This window comes from Carex rostrata, chromosome 23 (genome assembly GCF_964058835.1).
Source record: "Carex rostrata chromosome 23, lpCarRost1.2, whole genome shotgun sequence".
NCBI classification, from domain to species: Eukaryota; Viridiplantae; Streptophyta; class Magnoliopsida; order Poales; family Cyperaceae; genus Carex; species Carex rostrata.
The window spans coordinates 656,619-682,991 of record NC_135940.1 but is presented as its reverse complement, the minus strand read 5'-3'; the positions used below and the strand labels follow the sequence as shown (position 1 = coordinate 682,991).

At 33.9% G+C, this 26,373-nt stretch overlaps 2 protein-coding genes and 1 long non-coding RNA gene across 4 annotated transcripts; all 3 read left to right on the top strand.

The window, feature by feature from the left end:
* The first annotated feature begins 9,085 nt into the window (after positions 1–9,085).
* On the top strand, positions 9,086–13,804 carry LOC144574479 (uncharacterized). Of its 2 annotated transcripts, XR_013518229.1 has the most exons (3): positions 9,086–9,587; positions 9,694–9,816; positions 13,354–13,804. It is a non-coding gene; the product is annotated as an uncharacterized LOC144574479 (long non-coding RNA). The 2 variants fall into 2 exon arrangements; XR_013518228.1 differs by having other exon boundaries at positions 9,086–9,816.
* A 4,374-nt stretch (positions 13,805–18,178) lies between these two features.
* Positions 18,179–19,285, top strand: LOC144574921 (strigolactones hydrolase CXE15-like). Its single transcript, XM_078325027.1, has one exon. It carries the CDS (start codon positions 18,227–18,229, stop codon positions 19,253–19,255), a length of 1,029 nt encoding a protein of 342 aa, XP_078181153.1. The 5' UTR covers positions 18,179–18,226; the 3' UTR covers positions 19,256–19,285.
* A 3,375-nt stretch (positions 19,286–22,660) lies between these two features.
* Positions 22,661–24,728, top strand: LOC144575045 (NAC domain-containing protein 45-like). Its single transcript, XM_078325164.1, has 3 exons — positions 22,661–23,115; positions 23,293–23,597; positions 23,948–24,728. Exons 1-3 carry the CDS (start codon positions 22,914–22,916, stop codon positions 24,365–24,367), a joined length of 927 nt encoding a protein of 308 aa, XP_078181290.1. The 5' UTR covers positions 22,661–22,913; the 3' UTR covers positions 24,368–24,728.
* The last annotated feature ends 1,645 nt before the right edge of the window (positions 24,729–26,373 follow it).

Sequence of the window (26,373 nt, the reverse complement as noted above, 5' to 3'; positions counted from 1 at the left end):
GGAGGAAAGATCTTTTGCTTTTCTTTGAGAAGAGTTTTATTTCTAGCAAATGTTTTACTGAAAATTATTATGGCCTAATTTAGTGTTGTTGTAGAAGAGGGTATATATTCAGTTTTTTTGGGTTTGATCACATTTTCTCAGACCAGGAGCTGATGAATTTCCAATATTATGAGCCAATGATATTTAAAAGGTTTTCTTTCAAGAAAGAAAATTCAAGTGGTGTCTTCACGCCATGTGACAAAATCCAGATGTTGGAATGAACCGCGAAACAAAAAAAAAGCATGATTACATTAAATTTATTTGAAACTTGTTTTAAAATATTCAAAGCTGAAGTTTTTATGATTTTTATTTTTCAGAATTTTCTCTCTTTATCGAAAGATGATGATTCTACATTGAAGGCTAGCTATTGATTTCGGCTTATCTGATTTTGTATGAGAATTTATTTTTCTTATATTATGTCCTTGATTTCGGCTTATCTGACTTTGTATGATAATTTCTTTTTCTAATAAAATGTTCCCGTCGCAACGCACGGGCACGATACTAGTAACTGGTAATGCTGGTAATGAAGGAAATATGTTTTGAGAAAGAAACCGGATATAAACCGGTAAAGAAGAAAATATGTTTTGAGAAATAAATCGGTTAACCGGATTGGATTTCAAAGAACCCACGTCATCATTTAATTTCAATTGCCCATGTGATTCTAGTGAATTGTACTTGTTCGATTTGTTTTGGATATAACTGTGGGGGGTGATTGGGAGAATTTCAATTACCCATGTGATTCTAGTGAATTGTACTTGTTCGATTTGTTTTGGATATAACTGTGGCGGAGGAAAAAAATCTTTATTATTTTTTTTTTACCTTATTGTAAATTTTAATTTATTGTCTGCAGATTTATTTGCTTTCAGTGATCTTGTATGTGATTAAATCATCTTTGATCTATCATCCAATAACTAAAGTCACATAATTATTGCGCATACAATTTTATGGCTGATCGATACTAAAGATGACATTTCTCTCCATTTCCTCAGTTTTGAAATATTGAATTGATGTTAATCTATATAATATTTGCATATTAAAAGATTGAAATTTGGTCGAGTCACGAAACTCCAACTCGAATGAATCCAATTCAGCTAGGAATTAAAACGACTGTTTTGAAACTTTTAGGCCCAAATGTAAGCCCAATAGAAAAAAAAACTTTAGGCCCAATTTGTACGCTACCCAAAGAAAACAACCAAACTAACCGCCTAAGAAGAATTCAAGTTACTTTTAATTGGTCTCTTTGCTGAGACGGACTACTGTTGTCACATTTACTCTCATGTGTGCACAAGTAACCTAAAGAGAAAAATAATCCAAAAAATAAGAAAAATTTGTAAACATGATTAGAATAATAAGCAAAGCAAGATCAAGTCAAGTTTCTTACTAGATCTTGTTAGTGTTATGGTCTAGAGTATTTGTCGTATTATAGATTATTTGAGTTGATGACTTGAATTGTAGAACTCTATAATTAAGATGGTAATTACTCTAAAAATAGTCTCTAACATTAGCAATTAACATGGAACACTATCCATTATCTTTGATTCATACCAGAAGGCGGAAATACATTAGCATAGACTAATACCAATGTTAAGGTAACAATTAGGGTTATAAATATTATTAGCTCTGATTTTGACCCTTCAGTTACGGACCGTATTGGGTTATACGGACCATATTAACTAGGAGGAAGAAGAACTTAGTCGAATTTTTTGCTCTGATTGCGCAATTTTCTGGAAAATTTCTGAAATTTGTGTTTCTTGGATGTCAATCTAAGAATGAATGTTTATATAAGGGTGTAGGGATGCCAAGGGTTATCAGGAAGTGGAGTAGTGGGCAGTTTTTGTTCGTTAAAATTCAAATTTTGGGTCTTGCAGCGCAGAAATTGAAAGTTGGTTATTTTCAGAGCTTGGTTGTGGTCCGTAACTAGTACTTGAACATTAGTTTTCTGTGTTGGTTATGTATGTATTGGGTCTGTATTGGCCATACGGTCCCAAATTTCCATGACGACCTTCGAATTTTTCGACGAAACTTTTCCAGAAACTCCTTCTACATGTAAGATTAGTAGCCATGTGATTAAAATCCCAGTTTAAGATGAAATGATATATTTTTGAATTTTTAGAAAGAAAAAAATGATAAATAAATAAGTAAAGAGTTCTTGGGTTGCCTCCTAAGAAGTGCTTGTTTATAGTCTTTAGCTTGATTTTCTCTTGTCAGTTTTCTTCGGGATGCTCTTACGTTGATTCAGAGGTGTCACTCTCAGTGGGATCATGAAGTTCTTAGTGGTTATGATAGTGGTGCAAGTTTCATTTTTTCTTCATGAGCCTCATCTTCTTCACCTATGGTGGCTTGAGTAGGATTTGGTTCCTTTGGTTTGCGGATTATGAGGCGACTCGAATGGAATGTTACTGATGTATCATTAAGGTGTTATGGATTGAATGTTTCACATGTCCTCCATCTTCCTTATAAGGTCTTTTAGCTCACTCCAAAACTCTTCAATGATCTTGATTGCCAATTGGACCTTGTAACCTGGATGGAAGCAACCAACTAGAATGTGGCTGACATCTTTAGTCACGTAGTGGATGCCAGATGGTGAGTATCGAGGCTCGGTCCCAGGTTGATAGAGGATTTCTCTCCTCCAGTGTCGGGTCTCCTGAGAGCTGGACTCAGGTATGTCTGAGCTATCAAGCAAGTGTTTTTCCATTTCTTTGAAGTATAAGCAACGAGGTTGATCAGACATCTCATGAATAGGGGTGGCTTGGGACTCCATGAATTTGCGTTCTTCTTTCTCTTTCACTCTAGCCACGAGACAGTCGAGAATTGTCAGTCTCTTTCTATATTTCACCTTTGCTTGTTCTTTGAAGAATTTACGTATTTCGAGTTCGAGTTGCCTATCGTTTTCTGTCATGGGCTCTCCTGCTTGGAGCGATTGTGTCTCACATGGCTAAGGTGGTGGTTCTCTATTTGGTTGAGATGGTTGTTCTTTATCTGGTGGGGGTTCCTTCGTGGCCTCGATGATGTATACAAGATTAATGTTAGAAGAGTAATCAAAAGGTTTCCTCAGGCTCAGATTATCGTTCGTCTCCACCTATGGTGTCATTCTGCTCCTCAATCAGGTCTATCTATGCTTTGATTATGGGCGACTTTGATTGGTGCGGCTCATATTTGTCGGAATGCGGTGGTTCTGCATGCATTTTATCGGAAGTAAGATTGGACATTCAAGGTCCTTGTAAGTTGTGTCGCTTCTTAGCGTGTGTGTGAAACACTTGCAAGTCTCTCTTGGATTTTCTTCCGGTTGGCCTGGAAATTTGTCTTTTCCGCGTGTGATACTTGGGAGTTCTCTTGCCATTTTGGAGATGTGATCCTCCAAATCTTTGTTGCGGTTCGCTAAGGTTTCGATCTTTTGTGTGATGTCGGCATTTGCCTTGTCTTGCTTCTCTAGGAATCTCTCCATCAATTCTGCGAGGTTAGGTCTCTGCGGTTGGTTGTACTAACTTGGCTGTTAGTTTGGTTTAGAATTGTTGTACCTTGATTGGTAATTGGGTTGTGATTGGTAATTCTGTTGAGGTGCAGCGGGTCTTGGATTGTTGGCATATGAGAAGATTGAATGGTTGCGGTGCATGTGGTGCTGCAGAACAAATTAATACAGTTGACATGAAAATTCTGAAATTTCGGAAAAGTGAGTTGGCTCATTGATTTGTCAAATAATGAACCGTTTATGACTATCCTACACTACTAGAATCTGATTTTTTTACATGGCAAGAAAAATGGCCTTTTGCAAGAAGATACGCTTGCAACAAGCCCAAAAAGGCCATTTGCAAGGAGATACGCTTGCAAATGTACCATTGGAACTGCATTCGTCACAAATACTCAGTATTTGCAAGGCCTCCCTTGGAAATACGCTGTTCTGACCTTTTGCAAGAGATTAGCCTTGCAACAACTACGCATGGAAATACCTTCAGAGTTGGTCCCGTTTGGAGTATTTGCAAGGGAATACAGCGTGGACCCCATCTGGTTATTTGCAAGAGAAGCGAAGGTGGGTCCCACCTGACTATTTGCAAGGCTGAAAAACATGGGTCCTACCTGACTATATGCAAGGCTAACACACGTGGATCCCACTTGACTATTTGCAAGGCCAACAATGATACATTTTGCATGCTCCATAATTCTTAATAATTGCATTTATATACCAACGCAAATAATGACCATAATATTTGCAATATATCAACATGCCCTAATTCTACAATCCTCCTCCCTGTACCAACCCAATAATCTATTACATTTTCCATTGAACCAGATTTACATAAACACATTGAAATATAGAAAAAATAACACATGTAATAAGCATTACTCAAAATAATATAGTCATCATACATTGTATAAAAATAGTATAATCATCATACATTGTATCAAAATATCAAAAAACATTACAACAAAAGTGCTAAAAAATTCTACATATACCCAAAATATGTCCTAATTCAAGATGACTAAAAGTATAATATTTAGAATTGACAAAATCCGCAAAAATGCTTTACGGGAATTATGCAGTCACTATTTCTCTTCTCCTCTCTTGCTATGTTGTCCTCACTACATTCAGACTTCGACACACTAAAAGCGAAGCAAAATAAAACATAAATTACTGAGACAAACTATAAAATTATGTTATACAAATCAGTCCAGAACACCAAATTTGGAATTTCAGAAGAATATAGATTGATAGCCACATGTGATTAATTGTCATGTATATAGGGACATGGCCATAGTTGCAATGTTATACTATGACATTTTGATACCAGTTCATCAGGTCTGGAGAATTAGCCTTGTATATGATTTTCATGGGCACTATGAGATATCATTACACTCACAAAGCATTGTCTGAGGCTTCTATTTACCAAATATTTTACAACTTAAATAACATGATGGGCAAGAACTCTGAAATCTCAAATTCAATGACCTCAAGTAATACATATCTTAACACACTACTACAAGCAACTTCAAAATTGTCATTTTGGCAAAGTCACAGCAAGAGTATAAATGGAAGAGGAAATTATTAGTACCCAAAGGCTTCAACTAGTCTAAACTCTTTAGGAATAAAAGCTCGTGCAGTCTCTGCTTTGACTAGTTGGATATGGTAAAGTGCCCTATAATAAAACAAACCACATTTAATTGCACTGTAAAAGAAGGAAAAAAAATATATAAATGAGAAAGAATAATAAAAATTGAAGAAAGCATGTTTAGAACTTTAGATGATGTTTCTTCTTTCACCTCCATTTCACTATTGTAAAAATAGATGACTAATTCGAATACTGGTATATTAAGAAACCACATGAGAGACTATAAAGGAACAAAATATATTCTAATGTAATGCAGCCAATCTACTAATTTCATTTGAACTTAATCCAGCATCTAGATTGGTTTGGTTGATTAGTTTAATTTGTAGGAAAATGGAAGGGGTGCCACGTTAGGTACAAAATCGTGCTAATAATACCATTACTGCCCCCACTAAGCTAACAATTGTTGCTTGGTAATAGTCTCAATACTATCGCTGCCCCCACTAAGTTATCAATAATAAGTATCTCAAAATTGAAGGGGGGTCAGAGCAAACATTGAAACTTTCATCAGAAATTACTATTGAACAGGATAAAGTATTGATTGTTACTTGCATAAACTGGTACAAAATCATGGTTTATCAGTTGGTACGCAACAAAAATTGACATTGATAAACTTTATACAAGAAGAAAATTAATACAAGATTCTTAACTACCGTGTGACCAGCTAGCTGCGGCAGCGCGGTTATCTGAGCTAAGAAATCAACTCCGAGTCTTGCAAAAAACCATTGATCAATGTATTAAATGTGATCAAATTCGGCTTTATGTTTCTTCTCATCATCTCTTGACGAAACTTTGATCTCCCCTTGTTTGCTTTGCCCATCAATCTATGCAATCAAAGTCGTTGTATTAGGAACCAATCCTCTAAGGAACATTTCAGCAAACAGTTAGATGTGCGGTGCAAATTATAAAATTATACTGCAAACCCCTAAACAAATAATATGAATCAACTATATATAAATCCCTAAACCTTAAGTAATTGGACTATTTTGCCCTTCAAATTATACTGTGTTGTCAGCCTCTTCCTTCCAGCAACCCTCCCCTTTCGGACAGTTACATGCTCTACAATAACCGCATCTTGCGAAAGATGGTAAGTATCCTATTACATGTTAAGTGTTGGTCGTGTTGTTCTTCCAATTTAGGCATTCCCACAAATACCTTATGTGAAACACATTATTAGTTCCTAGATTGATAAAATTTGAAGTGCCAAAAGAAAAGAAAACTTAAGATTAAGACATTATTCATCCAAAAAAACTTTATCAAATGCAAATCTTCTGTGCCAGAATTATAACCTCTAGTGCCAAAAAAAACTCATCAATGGTTCAGATCGATTGTGGCTGACAAATAACCTCTAGTGTTGAAAAATCATACACTCAGTTTAGTCCTGCGTTAAAAGAGCTCATAATTAGTGGCTGACAAATAACCTCTAGCTATTTTTACTGTGAAGAGATGCTATGAGTCGATTCTCAACTCAAACAATCACACAATTTTGATTTGAAAAGAGAAAAAAATGTCAAAGCATACCTCAATGTGCTCGTCAGCCGACCAGCCCCGCACCAGGCTAGCGATCGCACCACCTGAGCCGCCTCCAACCTCGCACGAGGGTTTGGTGGTTGGATTATGTGTGTGCGGGGGGAGGCAGTTAACAACAGAGAAGCGAGAGAGAGAAAGATGGCAGAGAGTCCGAATTTAGGAAGGCGGAGAGCAACAGTTAGGTTTTACCGTAATGAGGAGAATCTGAATTTTTAAGAGGGAAATGAAAATTTAGGAAGGCGCCGAAATGAATGTTTGGAGAGAAATGAAAATAAACCCTAATTCCCCTAAGTTCACAACAAAGAGATAAGATAGAAGGCGCTCTGTATCCTATGTACTGAGAAACCTAAATACAAACAAATTCATATACTCCGAGGTAACATAATATTTTTGTTTAAATCAAGGTCGTTTATCATCTTTGTGCACGAATATTAAACCATCTTGTGTATCATCAAAAACCGGATCTAAAAAGAAATAATATATTACCTCAGAGAATAGGGATTTCTTACCCACAGTCTCTAAAATGAAGACATCAAGACCCTTCACTATCTATCGAACGGCTCAGAGTTTAATATTTACTAATTAGATAATGTATGTACAACAAATAATATTAAAAAGTTTCAAAAAATATAAAATTTAATTCTTTACATCTTATATAGTCAAATAATACTTATTATTATTATTTTTATATACATTCATTATTATATGCTCCTTCAAATTTAGAAAATATTTTCGAACCGTTCATTTTCAAGCGGAAAATCAACGGTCGATCTGCAATGAAATCATTCCAAATCTATTTTAAAATGATCAAGAGAGAACATTGAACATAATCAACATAAATTTTTGGAAGTTTTATTATGTATAAGCTTCGATCCAATACGAAGTGTTTATGGCCATACAATGCTTCAATTTTCGGTCAACTAGATGGATAGGTAAATAAAAACAGATTTTTATCAAACTTGGGTGAGTGACAATAAGTATAGTGTTCTTTAATTTAAGCGGTCCCAATCGATCAACAGACGACATATTTCCATTAGTCTTCATAAACTCGCGAAACAAGAGTTTATGTTTCATGTTCATGCATAAGAGATGTGAGTCACATATGCAATATGCATGTAATGCTATATAATTTAATGGGTCAAATAATTTAATTTAGCAATACAACATAAATTATTACATAAGTTTCATTAATATAATTTCTATACAAAATATTTTCTACAATTAAAATTAAATTTTGATATTAATTGACTAAAATTTACTAAATATTTTCACAAATATTGGTACACATTGAATGGGCAAATTATGATAAAATTCTATAAAATTAATAATTATAAGTATGATTTGGATGTAGAAACCGGAAAAAAATTGATAATATTTTGTTTGATTTTTTTATATTATTTGCTGTACTTTTAATTTTATTTTAAATTTACAAATTTGATTTTATAAAAAGTAACTCAACTTAATTTATTTTATCAATTATAAATTTTTGTAGAAGTCATATTAAAAAACATTTAAGTTGAATTTTTTTTTATTTCTTATATAAATTGTACTCTTTTTTATATCCCATATGCATAAAAAATTTGTCAATATAAACTTCCATCTAAATTTTTGTCAACCTTCCACCAAGTATCATGTCCAAGCATCAATTTATTAGATTCCCTCCAAATTTTAGCTACTCCCTCCACAATATTTTAGTTGCCGCCAAATACTTTTGTTCACGAAATCATCCAACATCCAACCAGTACTAAGGAGAATTACGATCTTCACTACATTCAAATTTATCAAACTATCGTGTAACAAATCAGGTTGTTCCGTTATATAAGTTTTTGAGTTTGTTATACAAAATGTCGTACTACCCTGTTCACAATAAATTTGTGAAAGCCACAAAAACTATTGACAAGGAAGAGCGACGAGAGGGTGGTTTGGTTCATTTCCTCTCTTCGCTCCTAAGTTTAAAAGAGAAAAAGAAAAAGAAAAAGAAAAAGAAAAAGAAAAAGAAAAAGAAAACAAAACTCTGGACGCGCCGACGCGATGGCTTTCTCCGCTCTCCCTGGATGCGACGGCGCTCGCCTCTCTGCCGTCCACGCTTGGCCTCACTCCTCCTACTCCATCCCCCCTCCGCTATTCTATTGTCTGTCTCCTCTCTCTAGGTAATTTTCTTGCCCCATGGACCCGGCAAGCTTAAGCTAGTATTTGGTTGGTTAATTTTTAAAATGAAGATAATAAAATGGTTCCATCTTTTGTAGGTAACTTATGGTGGGTTTTTCTAAGTACATCTATCAGACCTTGTAGCTTGATCTTGCCTAAATAATTGTTGTGTAGTTATCAGGCCTCGTGCTTAAGTTGCTGAAAATTGTGAAATTTTGGTTAAGTTAGGTTTAGTACCTATGCTTGAATTGTAAATTGTGAAATTTTGGTTAAGCTAGATTTAAGACCAACATATTTTCTATTCATTAGCTTGGCAAAACCTGATCTGACACAAAAAAACTGAGTCCAATAAATCCGACACAGATGTGATAAAACTAAACAAAAGAAATCATCTAGAACCATAATTGCACAAATACTGACACATGTTTGAAAGGCTTGAAGTTTTAAGTTGATTTTATTAAATAAATCAATGCATTACAGGTGTTTGATGAAATGCTCAAACCAAAATAATAAACTTTTTTGTTTAATTATTATATGAATAGCATGTTGAGTAGTGCCTAGGATTGCCCATAATACTTTTGTCAGAACCAGTTTGGTCTGCATATAGGTATAAATGTGTTATTCAACTAATCCTCTCACTCTTCTTTTTATTATGAGCCCATGTGCAGCTCATGCACAATACTAAATGCTTTTTACTGTTACTAATTCAGATCCAAGGACCCCAGTTCGTCTCTCTCCCCGCCTCATTTGCCTCAGTCTGAATCTCAGGTACTTTTTTCATTTAGGGTTAAATTTTTGATAAACTTAGGATGTTAGAGTTTATGCTTATTAATTTATACTTGCTGAATTTATGGTAATTTTCTTTAAATTTCAGCAATATGTTTTGTGGTGAGGTGATTGGGTTGATACTTGTTGTGTTCTTCTTACCAAGGTCAACAAGTTCAAGATTGATGGAAACTGATACACATGGATTGACTAAGATCGTTTCCACCAACTGGTCTGTTTAATGCAAGAGCTTGTATTGGTTATCACTCCTTTGACGTTGTTTTTTCATTGCTTATTTGATTAGTTGAAGCCTACAGATCTGAGTGTAAATTATAAAACTAAAGGTAATTGCACTTAAGGGTAATCAAGGTAAATTGGTTAACCAAGTTTAATTGCATTAATCTTGACATTAAGTTAGAAATGTTGTTCAACCATCATTACTTCATGTGCTGATCATTGAGAACCAACACTGTTTTGGCAAAAAAATTATCATTTTCTCAATTTCATTTTTGTCTTTTTTTTTTTTCTACATGTGGGTTTTATTGGTATTGGGTTGCTCAGTTTAGGGTAAGCTAATGTAATTTTGAGATACTTAAAGGTTAATTAATGAGGGTGAATTGACCTTTAAATGGTTTTAACTTCATAATTATAATCTTATTGTGCTTAATTTCCAATTTCTCTTATTTTTCAACAAGATGATTGTTCCTTTCTAAAAGCCGCATGAAGCATCATTGTCACACCCTGCGGCCACGGGTCGTAACAGTCTCCCGCCGTAAGCATACAACGCCGTGTATACTTACAAGGATATTAAAATCTTACTCAACAATTCAACAGATAATAATATAAACTAAGTTTATAGATACACAAATCAGAGTACACAGTCTGGTCAGAATATAATACAACATAAGTATCTCATCCGGATACCAACCATAAGGCCTACCCTAAATCTATACAACAAAACATATCTAGGGTTATCAAGTAGTAAGCTACTAAGGCCTACTACTCTAGTGCCTCTCCGGAATCAGTCGCACCAGTACCTGTAAAATAACCGGGAGGGTGGGGGTGAGAATAAATTCTCAGTGCGAATTTTGCCACAGTTTAGACTATTGAACTTGCAATCAAACTCTATATTCAACAATGAAACCCAAACAATAACAGTTCAAACAGATATATATAATCATAAATAACAGAATGCCAATGCTCGACAACAGTTTAATCAACCTGAAACACAGTTTACGGAATTTCCAAGATGAATTTCAAACACAACATATATTTTGGCTTAACTCAATTCAATAGGGCTTGTAGCAATTACAGATGTTCTTTCGAGCTGAATCCTTATCAAACCCACATCTGTAGGGTTACTGACACCTACAGATGGCCAACCGCTGGACCCTTTATCTGACACCCATCTACAATCGCTTGGCTTAACAGTTTATTAAGGTCTGGTTTGAATCATATAAAGAAAATCCTCTCTGGAATCATTCCAATAGTCGTAATATTCAATTGACATTTCAAATGCATTAACACGTAGGAGAATGCCACCGAGCCATAGACGTTACACATGTCACCCACGATTTCCAATCACATCTCATAACATAATCACCCTCCCTCGTCCCAACCGGTACTGGGAACATCGATGGCCGTTCACCTAAGGCCATTTAGGATCCTGGGAATCCAAGTCAGCATACAGCCCGACTTGGCAAATTCATTGGATCCAAGTGCTTAACTTCATAAATCCATTCACATACATATCAAATCAAATCGTGGTGACTTTCAATCAAATCAGATCATAATAGATCGACACAACCTAAAACCATACCAGCATGCAAATCACTCAAGTCATATCAATTCGAGTTTAATTTGATTGGGCTATGCAAATGCTCTACACAATTCAATGATGCAATCAATGATATTCAACATGACAAACGAATACACAGTTTAATTCCTGAAAATAAAGTATCAAACAAGTCCAAGAATCCCGCACCTTAGTATGACGAGCGTACCGCTTAATTTAAGGATCGGGCGTCTCGAATTGTCTCGCGATATCTTGCTCGACCAAGCCTACACCTATATTATACGTTTACTTGGTTTAATTCGGGTTCAGTGGTCTATACGTTTACTTAGGGTTTGTACAGTCTCAAATCAATTCTTTTCGGTTCCTTCTTTCTTATTAAAAATCTCATATAGCGGTGCACAAATGCATCTAGGCCCTCTAGCCATATACCATTTCACTTTGGTAACAATCAATCACCGTTTCACTACTTTGGTTCTCGGATCAATTCAATTTACCGATTGGTTAAACCCTAATTTGGTCAAAACCTCAAATTAACCGTTAAACGTTCTAAAAATTCAAGATCAAAAGGTAACCTTACCGATTATAAGTCTAATCAGTTGGATTAAACTAGTAAATTCACGATTATACTCAATTTGGGTTTTGGCACGAAACCCTAGAAATCAGAATTCACAAATCGGAGGAAATCAGGAAAAGATTGACAAATAAACAAGCAAGGAGTGTAGAGGAACTAGTCCTCGAGCAATTCGAACACAAATCTCGAGTTTAAAATGAAAACCAGAGAAATCGAGAAATCGTAGATTTTAGAGAGAAACAAAAAGAGAAAAGAATACCGAATAGGAGAGTTAGAAGAGATCCACGGGCGTTTACTCGGTTCCGGTTCCGGTTTCAATTTCTCGCAACAATCGGGGGTTTGAGAGGAACGGGAAACTCTCTCGCTCTTTTTCTTCTCTCTTGGCAGAAATTTCACTTAAAATGGTAAAGGAATGAAGTAGGAGAGAGAGAGAGAGCAGGAATTATGCAAATAAGCCCTTGGAATCACCCAGTGCGGATCACTCACCCGCACTGGATCTGAGTGCGGACGCACTCGGCAGTTTGTAGGTCCTTCCAGCACTTTCCAGTGCAAAAATCGGTGTCGGTGCGGGACCTCCACCCGCAGTGCGGGTCACTTCACCCGCACTCAGCACTTAGTCAGTTTTCAGCATGAATTTTAACACAGAAATCACCCGCAGTGCGGGTGGCTTCACCCGCAGTCATAACTTAGTAGATTTTTGGAATGAATTTTAACACAGAAATCACCCGCAGTGCGGGTGGCTTCACCCGCAGTCAGGACTTAGTAGATTTTTGGAATGAATTTTTAACACAGAAATCACCCGCAGTGCGGGTGGCTTCACCGCAGTGCGGGTCACTTCACCCGCACTCAGAACTTAGTAGATTTTTGGCAGAATTTCAGAAAAAGTCCGAGCGTAATGCGGACGCACTGACCCGTAGTGCGGGTGGCCTCACCCGCACTCAGTACTTAGCCAATTTCAGTTCAACACAGAAAATCATGAGTGCGGCCGCACCCACCCGCAGTGCGGGTGGCCTCACCCGCACTCACAGAAATTTCAAAGGCAATTTAAGGAAAACAGAAGTCAGTGCGGGTCAGTCACCCGCAGTCACCTACCAGTGCGAACGCAGTGAGCCTGTAAAGTCTCAAATTCTCGAAATTTCGACGCGGTTTCGATTCACACTTAACTTACTTAATTAGAGGAACCTAAATTAAGGTTTTAACTTCCATTTTGTTAGTACAATTAACTTGATTCTTGCTTTTAATTCATTTGAATTTAATTGTAAAAATTTCGTAACGTAACAATCATGCAAACTGAAAATTTTATTCCTTGTTAAACAAATTACTAAGCATCATGCAAACAAGATGATTGTTCCTTTCAACAAGATGATTGTTCCTTTCTCTTATTTTTATTTAAATGGCATCAGAAAAACCGTTTAACAACAAAGACTATATGGCCATGACACCTTCCTAGATCGCTTATGGAGCATTCAAAGGAGGTTTCGATCCTGACCAGTCTCCTTATAAGAAGGAAAGGCGTCACAGAACAGCGAGCCTCAAAATTGACTCTGCTTGAGCTTTTATCACCTTGAAAGTGTCTTTCTTTTTTTTGAAGGTTGAATGTTTTGGACATATTTTGTTTAGCTGAAACAATCCACTGTGGTGTATTCAGGCTAGATAAGCAACTCAGGATTTGAAATTATTTTGCTTTCTAAACAAATCTTGATTGCTCATTGAGTTTTATTTGAATGTATTGATCAATTTGATTTGATTAGTTATAGTTGCTAAAATGATAGATAAAGTTAACATATCAGTACCAGATACAAATTTTTTAAGTATTTATTTTGTCTATAATCAAAATTAGTGGCTGCTATTGTTCATGTTGTTGTGATTTATAATAAAATTCTGCATTTGCAAGCATTTGCATGGACTTTTAATCAAATATAATATCTAAAAGGTGGTAAAGTATTTGCAAGCGAAGGGGGTTAAGTATTTGTAAGGACCTTCAATTAATTATAATATATGACTTTCAAAATGTATTTACAAGCGGAGGACAAAAACATTTACAAGGTTGCAGATCACACATTTTCATGTGATACAATTTACAAGGGACTAGTCTTGTAAAAAGTTTGAGGATTCCAGAAATGTCATTTTTTTTGCAAGGATCATCCTTATCTTGCAAAAATTTAGTCCTACACTTGCAAAAAAACTCAGATTCTAGTAGTGCTAGATAATTTGACCAGCGATAAATTATTCTTTTTAATTTAGGGTTAATTTTCTGTGTACCCTCCAACTCTTACTAATTTTCTTATTTGCCCCTCAAATCTTCAATATATTTTATTTATCTTTTAAATCTTTCAATTCTTTATTATTTACCCTTATAGTTAATTCATACATTTTAATTTTTATATTTCCAATTATATCCTCTTGTGTCATCTTTTTCTTCTCCCACATATCGACCTTTTTTATTTTATTGCTTTGAAGCTCGCCATTGAATAAATCAGAAATACAAATAATACTTGTGCGTACCAGTATTCTTCATAGTCTAAACTACCCATTTAACTGTTACTCCCTTAAAACAAAATTGTTATATATACTTTCTGTATTCTGAAGATGAGCAAAGTGTTCCCTGTATAACTCCACTCATTTGCTCGACCATTCTTTGTCAAATAATCTGACAAAACATTTTAACTTTTTCTCATAAATTGGCAATTGAATGACCCTTTTTTTACCAGGAAGAGTTCGTTGATGAATATAATGTACTATAGATTCAATGCTCTTGCTTGAGCAATTCAATTGGCTGTTCCATCGAACCATCTTCCTTGCTACGGAAGAAGGCAGGTCGCCATCTACAATAGACTCACCGAGAAGCTTTTCATTGTCATAAATGCACTGCTTCGATCCCGAGCAAGTGCCTCCTTCCTTTGAAGTTATAGCAGTGCTCGAGTAATAAGAGCTAGCCACAAAGAGTTGGTCTTTCAACCTTTTTACAATTGCTTCCTTGATGAATTTTCTAATTCCTTCAATCGCCCATAGACAGGGACAGTAGTAGGGGTGATTAATGAGCGAGCATGAGCGAGTTAGGGTATGCTCATGCTCGCTCATTAAGTAAATGAGCGAGTTGTTAATGAGCGAGTTTAAATGAGCGGATAAATGAGCGAGTTGTAAATGAGCGAGTTATGAGCGGCTCACGAGTTATGAGTTATGACTTATGACTCATAACAAAATTATATAGTGTGTCCACGCATAACAAAATTTGTTAAAAGTCATCGTAATAAAATCCAACAAATTGTTATAATTCATTTAAATGAGTGAGTTGTTATGACTATTACTTGTTTTGGGCTTTTGGCGGAGGTTTTGGTTCTGCCGATTTACAAAAAAAATGAATATGAAATTATGAATATTAGTATATTACACAGGATTAAATGTTACATTGTACTCATTATATTACACATAATTAAATATGAAACTATGCTCACTATCTATCAATTTTAATGAGGCAAGGTTGATGTTATACAGAATTACATAGGATTAAATGTGGCGGATTAAATGTGGCAGGGATTAGGTGTGGCAAATTCTTAATGAGCGAGTTATGAGCGAGTTGGGTCATGCTCATGCTCGCTCATTAAATAAATGAGCGAGTTGTTAATGAGCGAGTTTAAATGAGAGGATAAATGAGCGAGTTTAGATGAGCTTTTAATGAGCGAGTTATGAGCGATTTACTCACCCCTAGACAGTAGTACATTGTCAAATTCGATCTGGCATGCCCTATCAAACTCTTCACTCTTCACTCAATCTGAAACGCTTCCCTCTATCACCCGTGTGATTCACTAATAGCTGCCATTTGCTCCTCACATAATTCTAATTATTACTTCCTCTTCTTTTCAAAGTCACAACTACTATAGAAATTTCTCTATATATAGATTTAACTAATCCGAAACTCAGCTATATATAATGAAAGAGACGAGAAAGGAAAATGGTAAAATGGAAAAAAATAGATTTAGATAATACTTAATTGTTGATAATAATATTTATAAATAAATAGAAAAGAGATGAAAAGGTTGAGGGATATATTAGATATAATAAAGAGTGTAAGGGTAAATAGAAAACTAAAAGAGTTTGAAAGGGCAAATAGAAAATTAACCCTTTAATTTATGAAATGCAAGATTATGCACGCTAAAATAAAAGAGGGATTAATTCCACCGACGACAGCTCAGCTATATATTATAAAATATATGGTGCTTGACACCCCCCAACCATAGTGACAACTCAATAATTCGGGAAAGATCTGGCATGATAAAAAATTCGTGATTTCGGGTATAATTCTGATATAATTCGAAAAAAAATTGAAATTATATATTGAGTTCAGACCGAAAATTTTAGTCTCAAAATAAAATATATATCAAACTTACATAACTTATATAAGAGTTGTTAGTAATTCAATGACACGCCAATTACATATTGATCATTCATATTTCATTTATTATTGGATTAATATTGATTATTTATTTTGGGCGCGTGAATTCCAATAAAAAGTTTGGGAACATAAACTTTGGACAAAGGAATTCAACAGCTGCAGCTGGTTTTGTGGTTTCATAATAATTTAATCAAAGAGTTGGGCTACGGTGAATTGCGAAGTAAAGTAATTATTTTACTTTACGTTTATATTTTGTGATTTTAAAGTTTAAAATATTAATCTGAACCGCTCAACATGATCTCTATATTGAAATGTGCTTGGAGACCAAGTTTTACATTTTTTTTGAGAATTCTTTTACTATTTATTAAGCCACTTTGAAAATCGCCAATCCAGCGGTCCAGAAATTTTTACTGTTCATCCGGATTTTCAGATTTTCAAAGTGGCTTAATAAATAGTAAAATAATTCTAAAAATTGTAAAATTTAGTTTCCAAGCATATTTTATTATATATTAAATATCTAACGGTTTGGATCGGCTATTTGAACTTTGAAAATAAAGATATTGTGTGAAGTAAAAACGTGTTTTACTTTGCAACTCATCGTAGCCTTATTCTTAATTAAATATCAAGATCAAATATATAAGTAAAAGTGTAAAACATAGGGGACCAGTGTCTAGGGATTACGAGTAAGCCTGCTTTTTGGGCTTTTCCTGTTTTTTTCTGCTTTATCACGTGATAATTTTTCTATTTTTTCTGCCGCATCATGCGCGTAATACGCAATTAATTCGTAAAATTCGCGAATTTGATAAATTATTCGCGAATAGTTCAGAAAAACTTCGTTTAGCCGATAAATACGCTGATTCATTCGTCTCAAGCTTAAATACGAATTATTCGCGTACCATGTCAGATGTCACTATGCCCCCAACCACAGTTGATTTTGTTTTCATCAAAATATATTGAATTATTTTAAATACATGTTGTTTCATGAAAGAAATTATTTTGGAAATAAAAACTCAATTTGAAACTGAAATTAAAACCTAAACAACAAGAATCTGTTTTAAAGACCATATAAAATAACTAGTGTCGTGTGTTAAAAAAATAGTTATCTTTGAAGATATGGTTATTTCCAAAGAAAATATTAACGTGGTTACTTACGCTGTTAAAACAAATCATAGTAGAATTATGATTTAAAACAGAGGGTTTAAATATCTTTATTTTTTGTATTTTTTATTATGCCTTCATTTTTAAAACTTTAATAATTCAAAATTTAAACTATAAAAGTTAAAAATAAAACGGTTAGATATGACGATCGACATATGTTATTTTTTCTATATTCTCACAAAAAATTACCACATCTTGATTTTGATTTTATGTGAAATCAATAAGTTGAAAAATCAATATTTAGAAACTATCCACATTAGTATATTTTTACAAGTTCTTGATGACAATCAAATTAAAGTTGAAATGTCATAATTTTTTACACGTGCATAGTTAAAATGATGTAGATCATATTCAATGGTTTGATTTTAATTTTTTAGTTCTAATTTTGAGTTACTAAAGTTTTTAAAAATATAGGTATAATAGAAACAGAAAAAATACATGGCATTTGAACCCTCCTCTATAAAAAATTTGAACAGCAACTTGAAACATGTAATCATAATGGAGATCATTTAAAGTAACCATAATCAATAAATAACAATGTGCACAAGTTATTGTTTTGAACAATTAATGATTTGAATATGTTCATCTCTATCTTATCTGTTTGGAATAAGTCAACAAATAATTAATTAGTATTAACAGAAAACAATATTCAGATAGCTCATGATCTCCATTATAAAATGCCTCTCTAGTTGAGAACTGTCATTGTGCAAAAATCTTTAACCTCAATGGCCTCTGAAAATGTAAACCCTAACAGGACCATAGTTGAAGAGGTCTCCAATTGGCTCAAACTATACCGCGACGGCACTGTTGAGCGGTCGGGCCCACCTGAGGCCGGACCGCTCTTAACCCCTGTTGTGCCATACAGTGAACCCTGCAATGGCATCACAGTGCATGACCTAACCACCAATCCTCCCATCCGCATGTATCTTCCTGAAACGGATGCTAATCCGAGTCACCGCCTCCCGATCCTTCTCCATTTGCACGGTGGCGGCTTCTGTGTGTCACATCCCTCCTGGGCATTGTATCATGAATTCTATGCTAAACTATCAACTACCCTACAAGTCTCTGCAGTACTTTCTCCTGTCCTTCCCCTCGCCCCAGAGGACCGGCTCCCGGCAGCCATTGATGCAGCCTTCTCGGCACTCCTCTGGCTCCGCTCGGTTGCCATTGCTGAAGTGGAGATGACACCGGTCGTTGAACGGTTGCATGAATCTGGTGACTTCTCGCGTGTTTTTCTTATTGGAGATAGTTCAGGCGGAAACCTTGTGCATGAAGTTTGTGCCCGAGCGGGTGCAGTCGGGCCCGGGTTATTACACCCGATTCGAATCACCGGGGGCATCTTGCTTAACCCAGGATTTGCTTCATCTAAGCGAAGCCGGTCAGAGCTGGAGAACCCTCAGGACCTGTTCATGAACTTGGAGATGATTGACAAGCTGCTGAAACTAGCAGTACCTGCCGGTGGAACAAAGGACCACCCGTACGTGTGCCCCATGGGGGAAGATGCACCAGCAATGGAGGGGCTTAACGTGCCACCACTTCTTGTGGCGGTGACAGAGTTGGATTTGTTAAGGGACCGACAATTGGAGTACTACGAAGCGATGAAGAAAGCGGGGAAAGAGGTTGAAATGGTGATGAGCCATGGCATGCCACATGTTTTCTTTCTAAACAAGTTTGCAGTTGAGGCAGATCCAGTTACCGGCGAACGGAGCAAAGAGCTGGTTCAAGAAATTAAGAAATTTGTTGAGTCTCACTAGCAAGTTAATTTCTGATTATATCAGGGATTCAAGTGCATGCACAAATTTCATTTGTTTAAAAGTAGGTGAAGAAATTAATTGTAATAAACTGGTTTATGTGCATTTTGTTCTATCTTGAGTTGACTTTGCATATATTTCATACGTTGAAAACAAAACATGTTAATTAAGGTCTTGATTAATTGTGCTAAGCAATTTTACTACGCCTTTGGTACGGTCTAAATTTTGGTCCGGTCTAACATTTTAAGGTCTTGATTAATTGTGCTAAACAAGTGAAGTGGAACACTGTTTGAGGATATACATTTTGTTATTATTCATTATTCATTATTCATTTATTTAACTTTGGGCCGGCCCACTTAGCCATTCCTCATTTCCTCTAGAGTCTACACAAGTGGAACACTGTTTGAGAGGATATACATTTTGTTATTATTCATTATTCAATTAATGATGCCACATGGACATTGCTATCCAACTAGCAATTCTTCTCGATTATTAGCTGTTAATTATTTATTTTTCCAAATCATATTCATACCCAAGTACAAGAAAACTGTGCAATTTGACTAATATCTCCATTCATTTATTTAACACCTTCGTGTCAATGTGACACAGGTTTAAAATTTTAATATACAAAAAAAGGAGAATTTTTATTTTTTCTAGGGTTCTTGTATTGTACTCAATTTTATTCAGCACAATTCTCACCCGGATTTTTGATATTTTTTAAATAATACTGAATAAAAAACTATAAAGCATCCAACAATTTGCTGGAACTTTCGCATATAATTAAGTAATTAGTGATGCATGTGTATATTATATTATATTATATTATATTATTAATTAACTTAGATTACCAAGTTATGAGCTTTATTAAAATTAAAATTAAAATTAAAACAGCGTGGTGCACCGAGTTTTAAAGTAGTGACCGTTACCGTATGACTTGGAAGAGAAGAAATAGTAACGCTTTATTAAAACCATTGATTTAGCAGCTAGCTGGATGTGAGCTATAAACAGCTTGACACATCCGTATAACCACGTGGATCTGACACGTTTTCTTTTTTTACTTTTTCTCTCTGTTATTCTCTATTTTATTTTTATTTTATTGCTAATACAACCTTGGTCATGTTTACTATTTACATATTTCATTTCACGCTTCTATTTTATTTGTCATCTCTTTTGAAGTGAAGAGAGCAAGTTTATATAAACGCAACACCAACACACATAGAGACCCATTTAATTTCTTGTGTTTTACTTTTACCTGTTCAAATTCAAATTCAATAGGTTCTGTGAAGTTGCGATATGACAAATAAAAAACTGAAATTAAATACCTGACCTGGCCTCCATTTATGGTTTTAATCTTATCTTAACTGCTTTAATTTGCTAATAAGACTAAACAATTTTCATATTTCTAATGAACACCCAATTATCATACAATAAAAAGGATAATTTTTTTCACTTTGAATCTCGGAATTGGCCAGTGTGATTTTCAATTGAACAAATTGCAAAACTGCATTAAAAATATATAGCAGGCTGTACTTGTAATGCACGGCTATAATTTCATTAATTAAAAAATATTTAGAATTTGAAAAATCTTACAGTTGCATTTATCAAAAATTAATCTGACCTGGACAAAATTTAAAGTTCAAACTTTCGAGATTTGAATTATTTTTTCACTTTGAATTTGGATGTATTAATTAATTTACTTTATCAATTGATATATACCGAAAAACAAAAAGTTAAATTTCCGATCAAGTTGTTCATGTAATGATGTAAATTTATTCAACATATATACCTTTTATTTAATTTAGGCATTATAGGATTATCTAATAGGTTTGGGCATTAGAAGGATACATCTCTAAAAATTTTGAAATTGCATTTAAGGACCTATGAAATTAATAATTTATATTTATTAGTTAAAAAAAATGTCTATGCAGAAGCAGTTTAACAGTCAAATCAGCTATAGATTTGGACTGAAGCAATATCGATCAAATTCAGCCGCTAGCTGCATTCAGTAAATGGTTTACCATATATATATATATATATAATGTCTTCATTAAAAAATAATGATACAACCAATGCTTCTTATGAGGCGACATAGCAAATTCAAGTCGGTTAAAGAGGTTATCATCATTCTTTCGTCAACGATCGAGTGTAAACAAATTAATACATGCAATTAAATGATTCGTATCTCCGGTGCAACACATTGAAATAAACCTACAACAACTAATTATTCATGGTTCGGATGTCATGCAAGTTGATCATTTTTTTTCTTCTAAAAACTAATAATTGTTTTATCACTTTTGAAAACGCAGAAACTTTAGCGAGTGTCTAACTTCTCACTAAGTCATATTTGCGAAAAAAAATTTTATGTGATACGAAACATACATACAACTATAACTATATTTAACTTTTATTTCAATATATATATTTGTCATCATCAAACCTTGATTCTAAAATATGACAAAAATAGTTTCAATAATTTACATTAATTTCCTAGCTATTTTTCTTTGGAAATTAAATACATTATTTTCATATCGTGAAGCTTGAAAATAATATGAGATTTTGTTTCAAAACTAAGTTTATTTTGTAATTAAATATTATCTCAACCTAACATACATCTTTCATTTTTATGTGGAACCAGAAAAGGATGGGATATATTAACCACCTTTTTTATGTGAAAGCATCAACAATCAAAATAAAATTTAAACCTTTACAACTATTCTCTATCCTTCAAATAGTTGTGTATCAAACTTGGTGTAATTTAGTATTGTTTGGTCACCAATCGATCAGTTTCTTAAGATAAAAACGTATGCTCAGTTTCTGTGTTTTTCTTAGTCATCTTGTGCCTTGGGGACCAATTCTTATATATAATAACCTTTATGGTTATCTGCCAAATTGAAAAAGGGTATAATGTGTTGTGCATCAAAAACCGTGCTGGCACATCAAAAGCTGCGCAACTGCATCGATATTCGTGCGGATAGCACAACCCTCCATAAAGGCAGATTTATGACCTCTGAAAATGTACTTTTCTGAATTGCAAATTTCTAAATCAGTTCATTAATAATTTGATCTTTGCCTAAATTGTTCTACACATTTATAGACTATATCCTAATGAATATATTAATTGTCTATTACCTTATTTGATCACTTTAATTGACAATCATATATGACAGTATACAATCCATAATTAGATTATATATATGCTTAATGTTGGCATTAAATCCAATGAGGTTGGCAATAAGTCCAACATTATGAACAAGCCCACTGCATTGAATAAACAAATAGTCAAAATGTAGGAGATGCTTAGCAATTCAAAGTTGATCGAATATTATATTTGAAAATGTTAAAGGAAAGACTAGGCCAAACTAGGAAAATCTACCGATAAGATGAGAACAAAGTATCAAAATCAGCCCCATAACAAAATATTAATGTAATTTCAAGTGGCTTTCTCCACATCAGTTCCTTGATTGGCACGGAACTATAGCTTTTAAAAAGCTCGCTCTATTTAACATTGCCTCCTCTTCTATTCTCTACTTTCTCTAATTCCTCTTCAATTTCTTCAAAATTCCTCTTCTTCTTTTTATAATACAAGAGTACACAACTACAACCTCCTCTCACTTTTTCTCTGCAAAGCTAATAGTTCTTGGTAAATTAGGGTTTTAAACTAATGCAAGGATCAAGTTGGTTTGAGATGACAGTGGCAAACAATGAAGAAGAGCAATTATATTTACCTCCGGGCTTCAGATTTCATCCGACAGACCCTGAAATCATCGACAAATACCTCTGTCGGAAGGTAGCAAACCCTAGATTTACTTCAATAGCCATGGGAGATGTAGATCTCAACAAGTGTGAACCCTGGGAGCTTCCAAGTAAGTTCTTAATTAATTAATTAATTAATTTGCATAATTTTATTTCTTATAAGAATTTTCAATTATTTGACTTACTTATGGGCCGGGTCTAGTACATTTATTTTCATTTTTATATGGTTTGTATACTTAGTCTCTAATACATGGCTGCTTTAATTTGCTGTGGCAAACATTTGATAGGCAAGGCTAAAATGGGTGAAAAAGAATGGTATTTCTTCGCCCAAAAGGATATGAAATATCCAACAGGGACAAGAACGAACAGAGCTACAAAGAATGGTTATTGGAAGGCAACAGGAAAAGATAAGGAGATATACAGCATTAGAAATTTTGGAAATATTAACACAAGGGTCCTTGTTGGGATGAAAAAAACCCTTGTTTTTTACATGGGAAGGGCTCCAAAGGGTGACAAAACAAACTGGGTCATGCATGAGTTTAGACTTGAAGGCAAATCGGCCAACTCCACCGACTCAAAAATGGTAGCAAGGGTACGTACGTAAGAGAATTTGATTTACATTTTCCCTTGTTATTTTGAGCTGTGTCAAAGTGTGAATACTTCTTAATTTCCAGTTCTCAAGTTGTCCTGGTCATGAAAACGATGTTTAAGTTTCTCTATTTAGTACCTTTCAAAGCAATATTCTTTATTCGGTTCTTGACGTACTTCTTGTATTCTTTATTTTTTAGTTTACAATATGATCCAATTATATATATTTCTATGAAATTAATTACTATATATTTTATGCCGGCCCGAAACATAATCTATATACATTAATTAAGTTCGATATATATGTTTTTACCTAAATTAATTTTTTATTTTCTATAACATTAATTATCACAGGATGAATGGGTGGTGTGTCGGGTCTACGAGAAGAAGAACCCTAATAGCAACAGGACTAGAGATGAACCAACGGAAACGGATCTATCCAACTCATACGATGACCAAGAAATAATAAATTTATTAACCGATCCAACCAACTATAATTCAAACGACATATCTGGTTCAAGCGTTACTAGAGGTATAGAAGCAAGCAGTGCCCCAACAATGCCTAATTTTTCAAACTTCTCTGGCATGACGGGTTTAATGACTCAAGCAAACCAGGTTCTTCTTCCAAATAGTTTTTCAAGCAGCAGCCAAGTTAGAATTAACCAGCCTTGGGTTGACAATCATGGATTTGACAACTTAGGGTTAATCCCAGGCCAAGGATTAATGGCTAATTCAGTGGTTGCGCCGATGAATAATTTTGAAAGATACCAGTAGTTGTATTAATTGTATACCATTACTTAACCTTATATATGTTTTTGGAAAGGTACTTGTACGTACTATCTAATAGTGATACTTTTGGAATATTTAAGATATATAGTGATCATTGTTTGAAGGATTTTTTTGGTTTATGTAATTAAAGAGTAGAAATATGTTACTTGCGATATTTAATTTATTAGGGAAATGGGGGTTTGGATTTTGAAGATTAATTTACTCCCATTTCACATCTGCAAGTGCCAAGTAATTAATTAATATATTAGTGTTGTGCACATTGCCATTGTAACAGTTTTTTTAATTTGTTATACATATATATATATGTAAATGTAAATGTTTTGCTTTCTAATTATAAGGTTTTATTAATTTATGAATCTTCTTGTTTTAACTTTAATTAAGTTACATTTATTCATTAATTATTCTGTAATTGAATTTTACTCTTATATATAACTGTTATTTAATTCTTCACTGAACCATGTTCTGTTTATTTGTGACAGTCAAGTTCCTTGAGAAAAACAAATCCATATTTTGTTTCTCATACAACTTTTTGACTCAGTTAATTAAGTTTATATATACCCTGCACTTGACTATCAATAAACATCCAGATTATAACTTTAGAAGCCTGAAGAAGGCTAAAGAATTAAGTTTAGCCATAAGCTAGATTGTACATGCTACTAATTAATTATGTGAGAAGGTATATATATATAGTAACATGCACAGATTGTTTTTGTGCATGCAATAAATTTTTTATTCTATTAATATTTCAAAACTTAAAATTTAAATGAGGAATATATATACATGAAACGTTGATTTTGATATTCTTCATGAATGATGAATCCGTATAAACTTATATAATATTATGATCGTTAATTTTTTATGAGATTATAATTAATATAGACGAAATGAATTATAGCTAGACTTCTTCTCTTTTTCTTTTTCTTTTTCTTTTTCTTCTGGGAGAAGGGTCACAGATGCATGAATATATTCTATTGTCATCATTATGAATGTTCATGCATGTAATCTATATATTGTAATAAAAAATAACCGAACATGCATATATATATGTGTGTATATATATATATATATATATATGATGAAATATATACCATAAATTTACATAGATAGAGTGAAAAAGTCTTCTTTTAGGTAAATCCAAAGGTCAAAAACGCGTTGCAACAGGATATATAAACCAATGATTTCCGTACCGGACTACTACTTTAGAAAAAAGAGATTTTTATTATTGCACTGAAAGTTGTATCAATATAAATTTATTTATTTTTCCAATAATAATATATAGTTAGCGGAGGCTGATCAGATGTGCTGTGTGCGGACCGGACCCACAAATTAATGTTGAAGGGTCAGACATGAAATCATAAAATTGTAAATTGTTGTTAAAGTTAAGATAACAACGTACTGTAAAATTTTGGTTAAGTACATGATATCGCCAAAATGTGAAGAACAATTATACTAATTCATTAATTAAAACATGTGTAATAAGTGAATTATAGAGAGCATACAGCGAAAAAGCGTGTACAGTTATTTGGTTGAAATATGTAATCAAATATAAATACACTAGCCAGAGAAGCTAGCTAGCTAGAAGAATTTCGCTTTCCATCTCGCTTTTAATACAAACGCGCATGCTAAATCAGTGCACAACAAGTCAAAAAAAGTGAGCATGCATAAATTCAAATTACTTATCCAAATAATTTGAACATGATTTTTAATCTTGGCAAAGACCTCGATATATTATGTAACTAATATATACAGGAGAAATTTGGTGAATTGAGAATTTAATATATATTATGTTCCGAAATTTTGAAACTCTAATTATAGCTAGCACATATAGTTATGAATAATTTGAGAGGAATTAAAGTTATTTGTGTTAATTTATTTTATAGTGTTTGAGATAGTATGTGGAAGAGAGAGGACACAAGTTAATTTGCTCTTAAACTTTTTCTCAATTCTCTCTTATTATTGGTTTGCTTGGTTTCTTCATTACATGTGAAGTT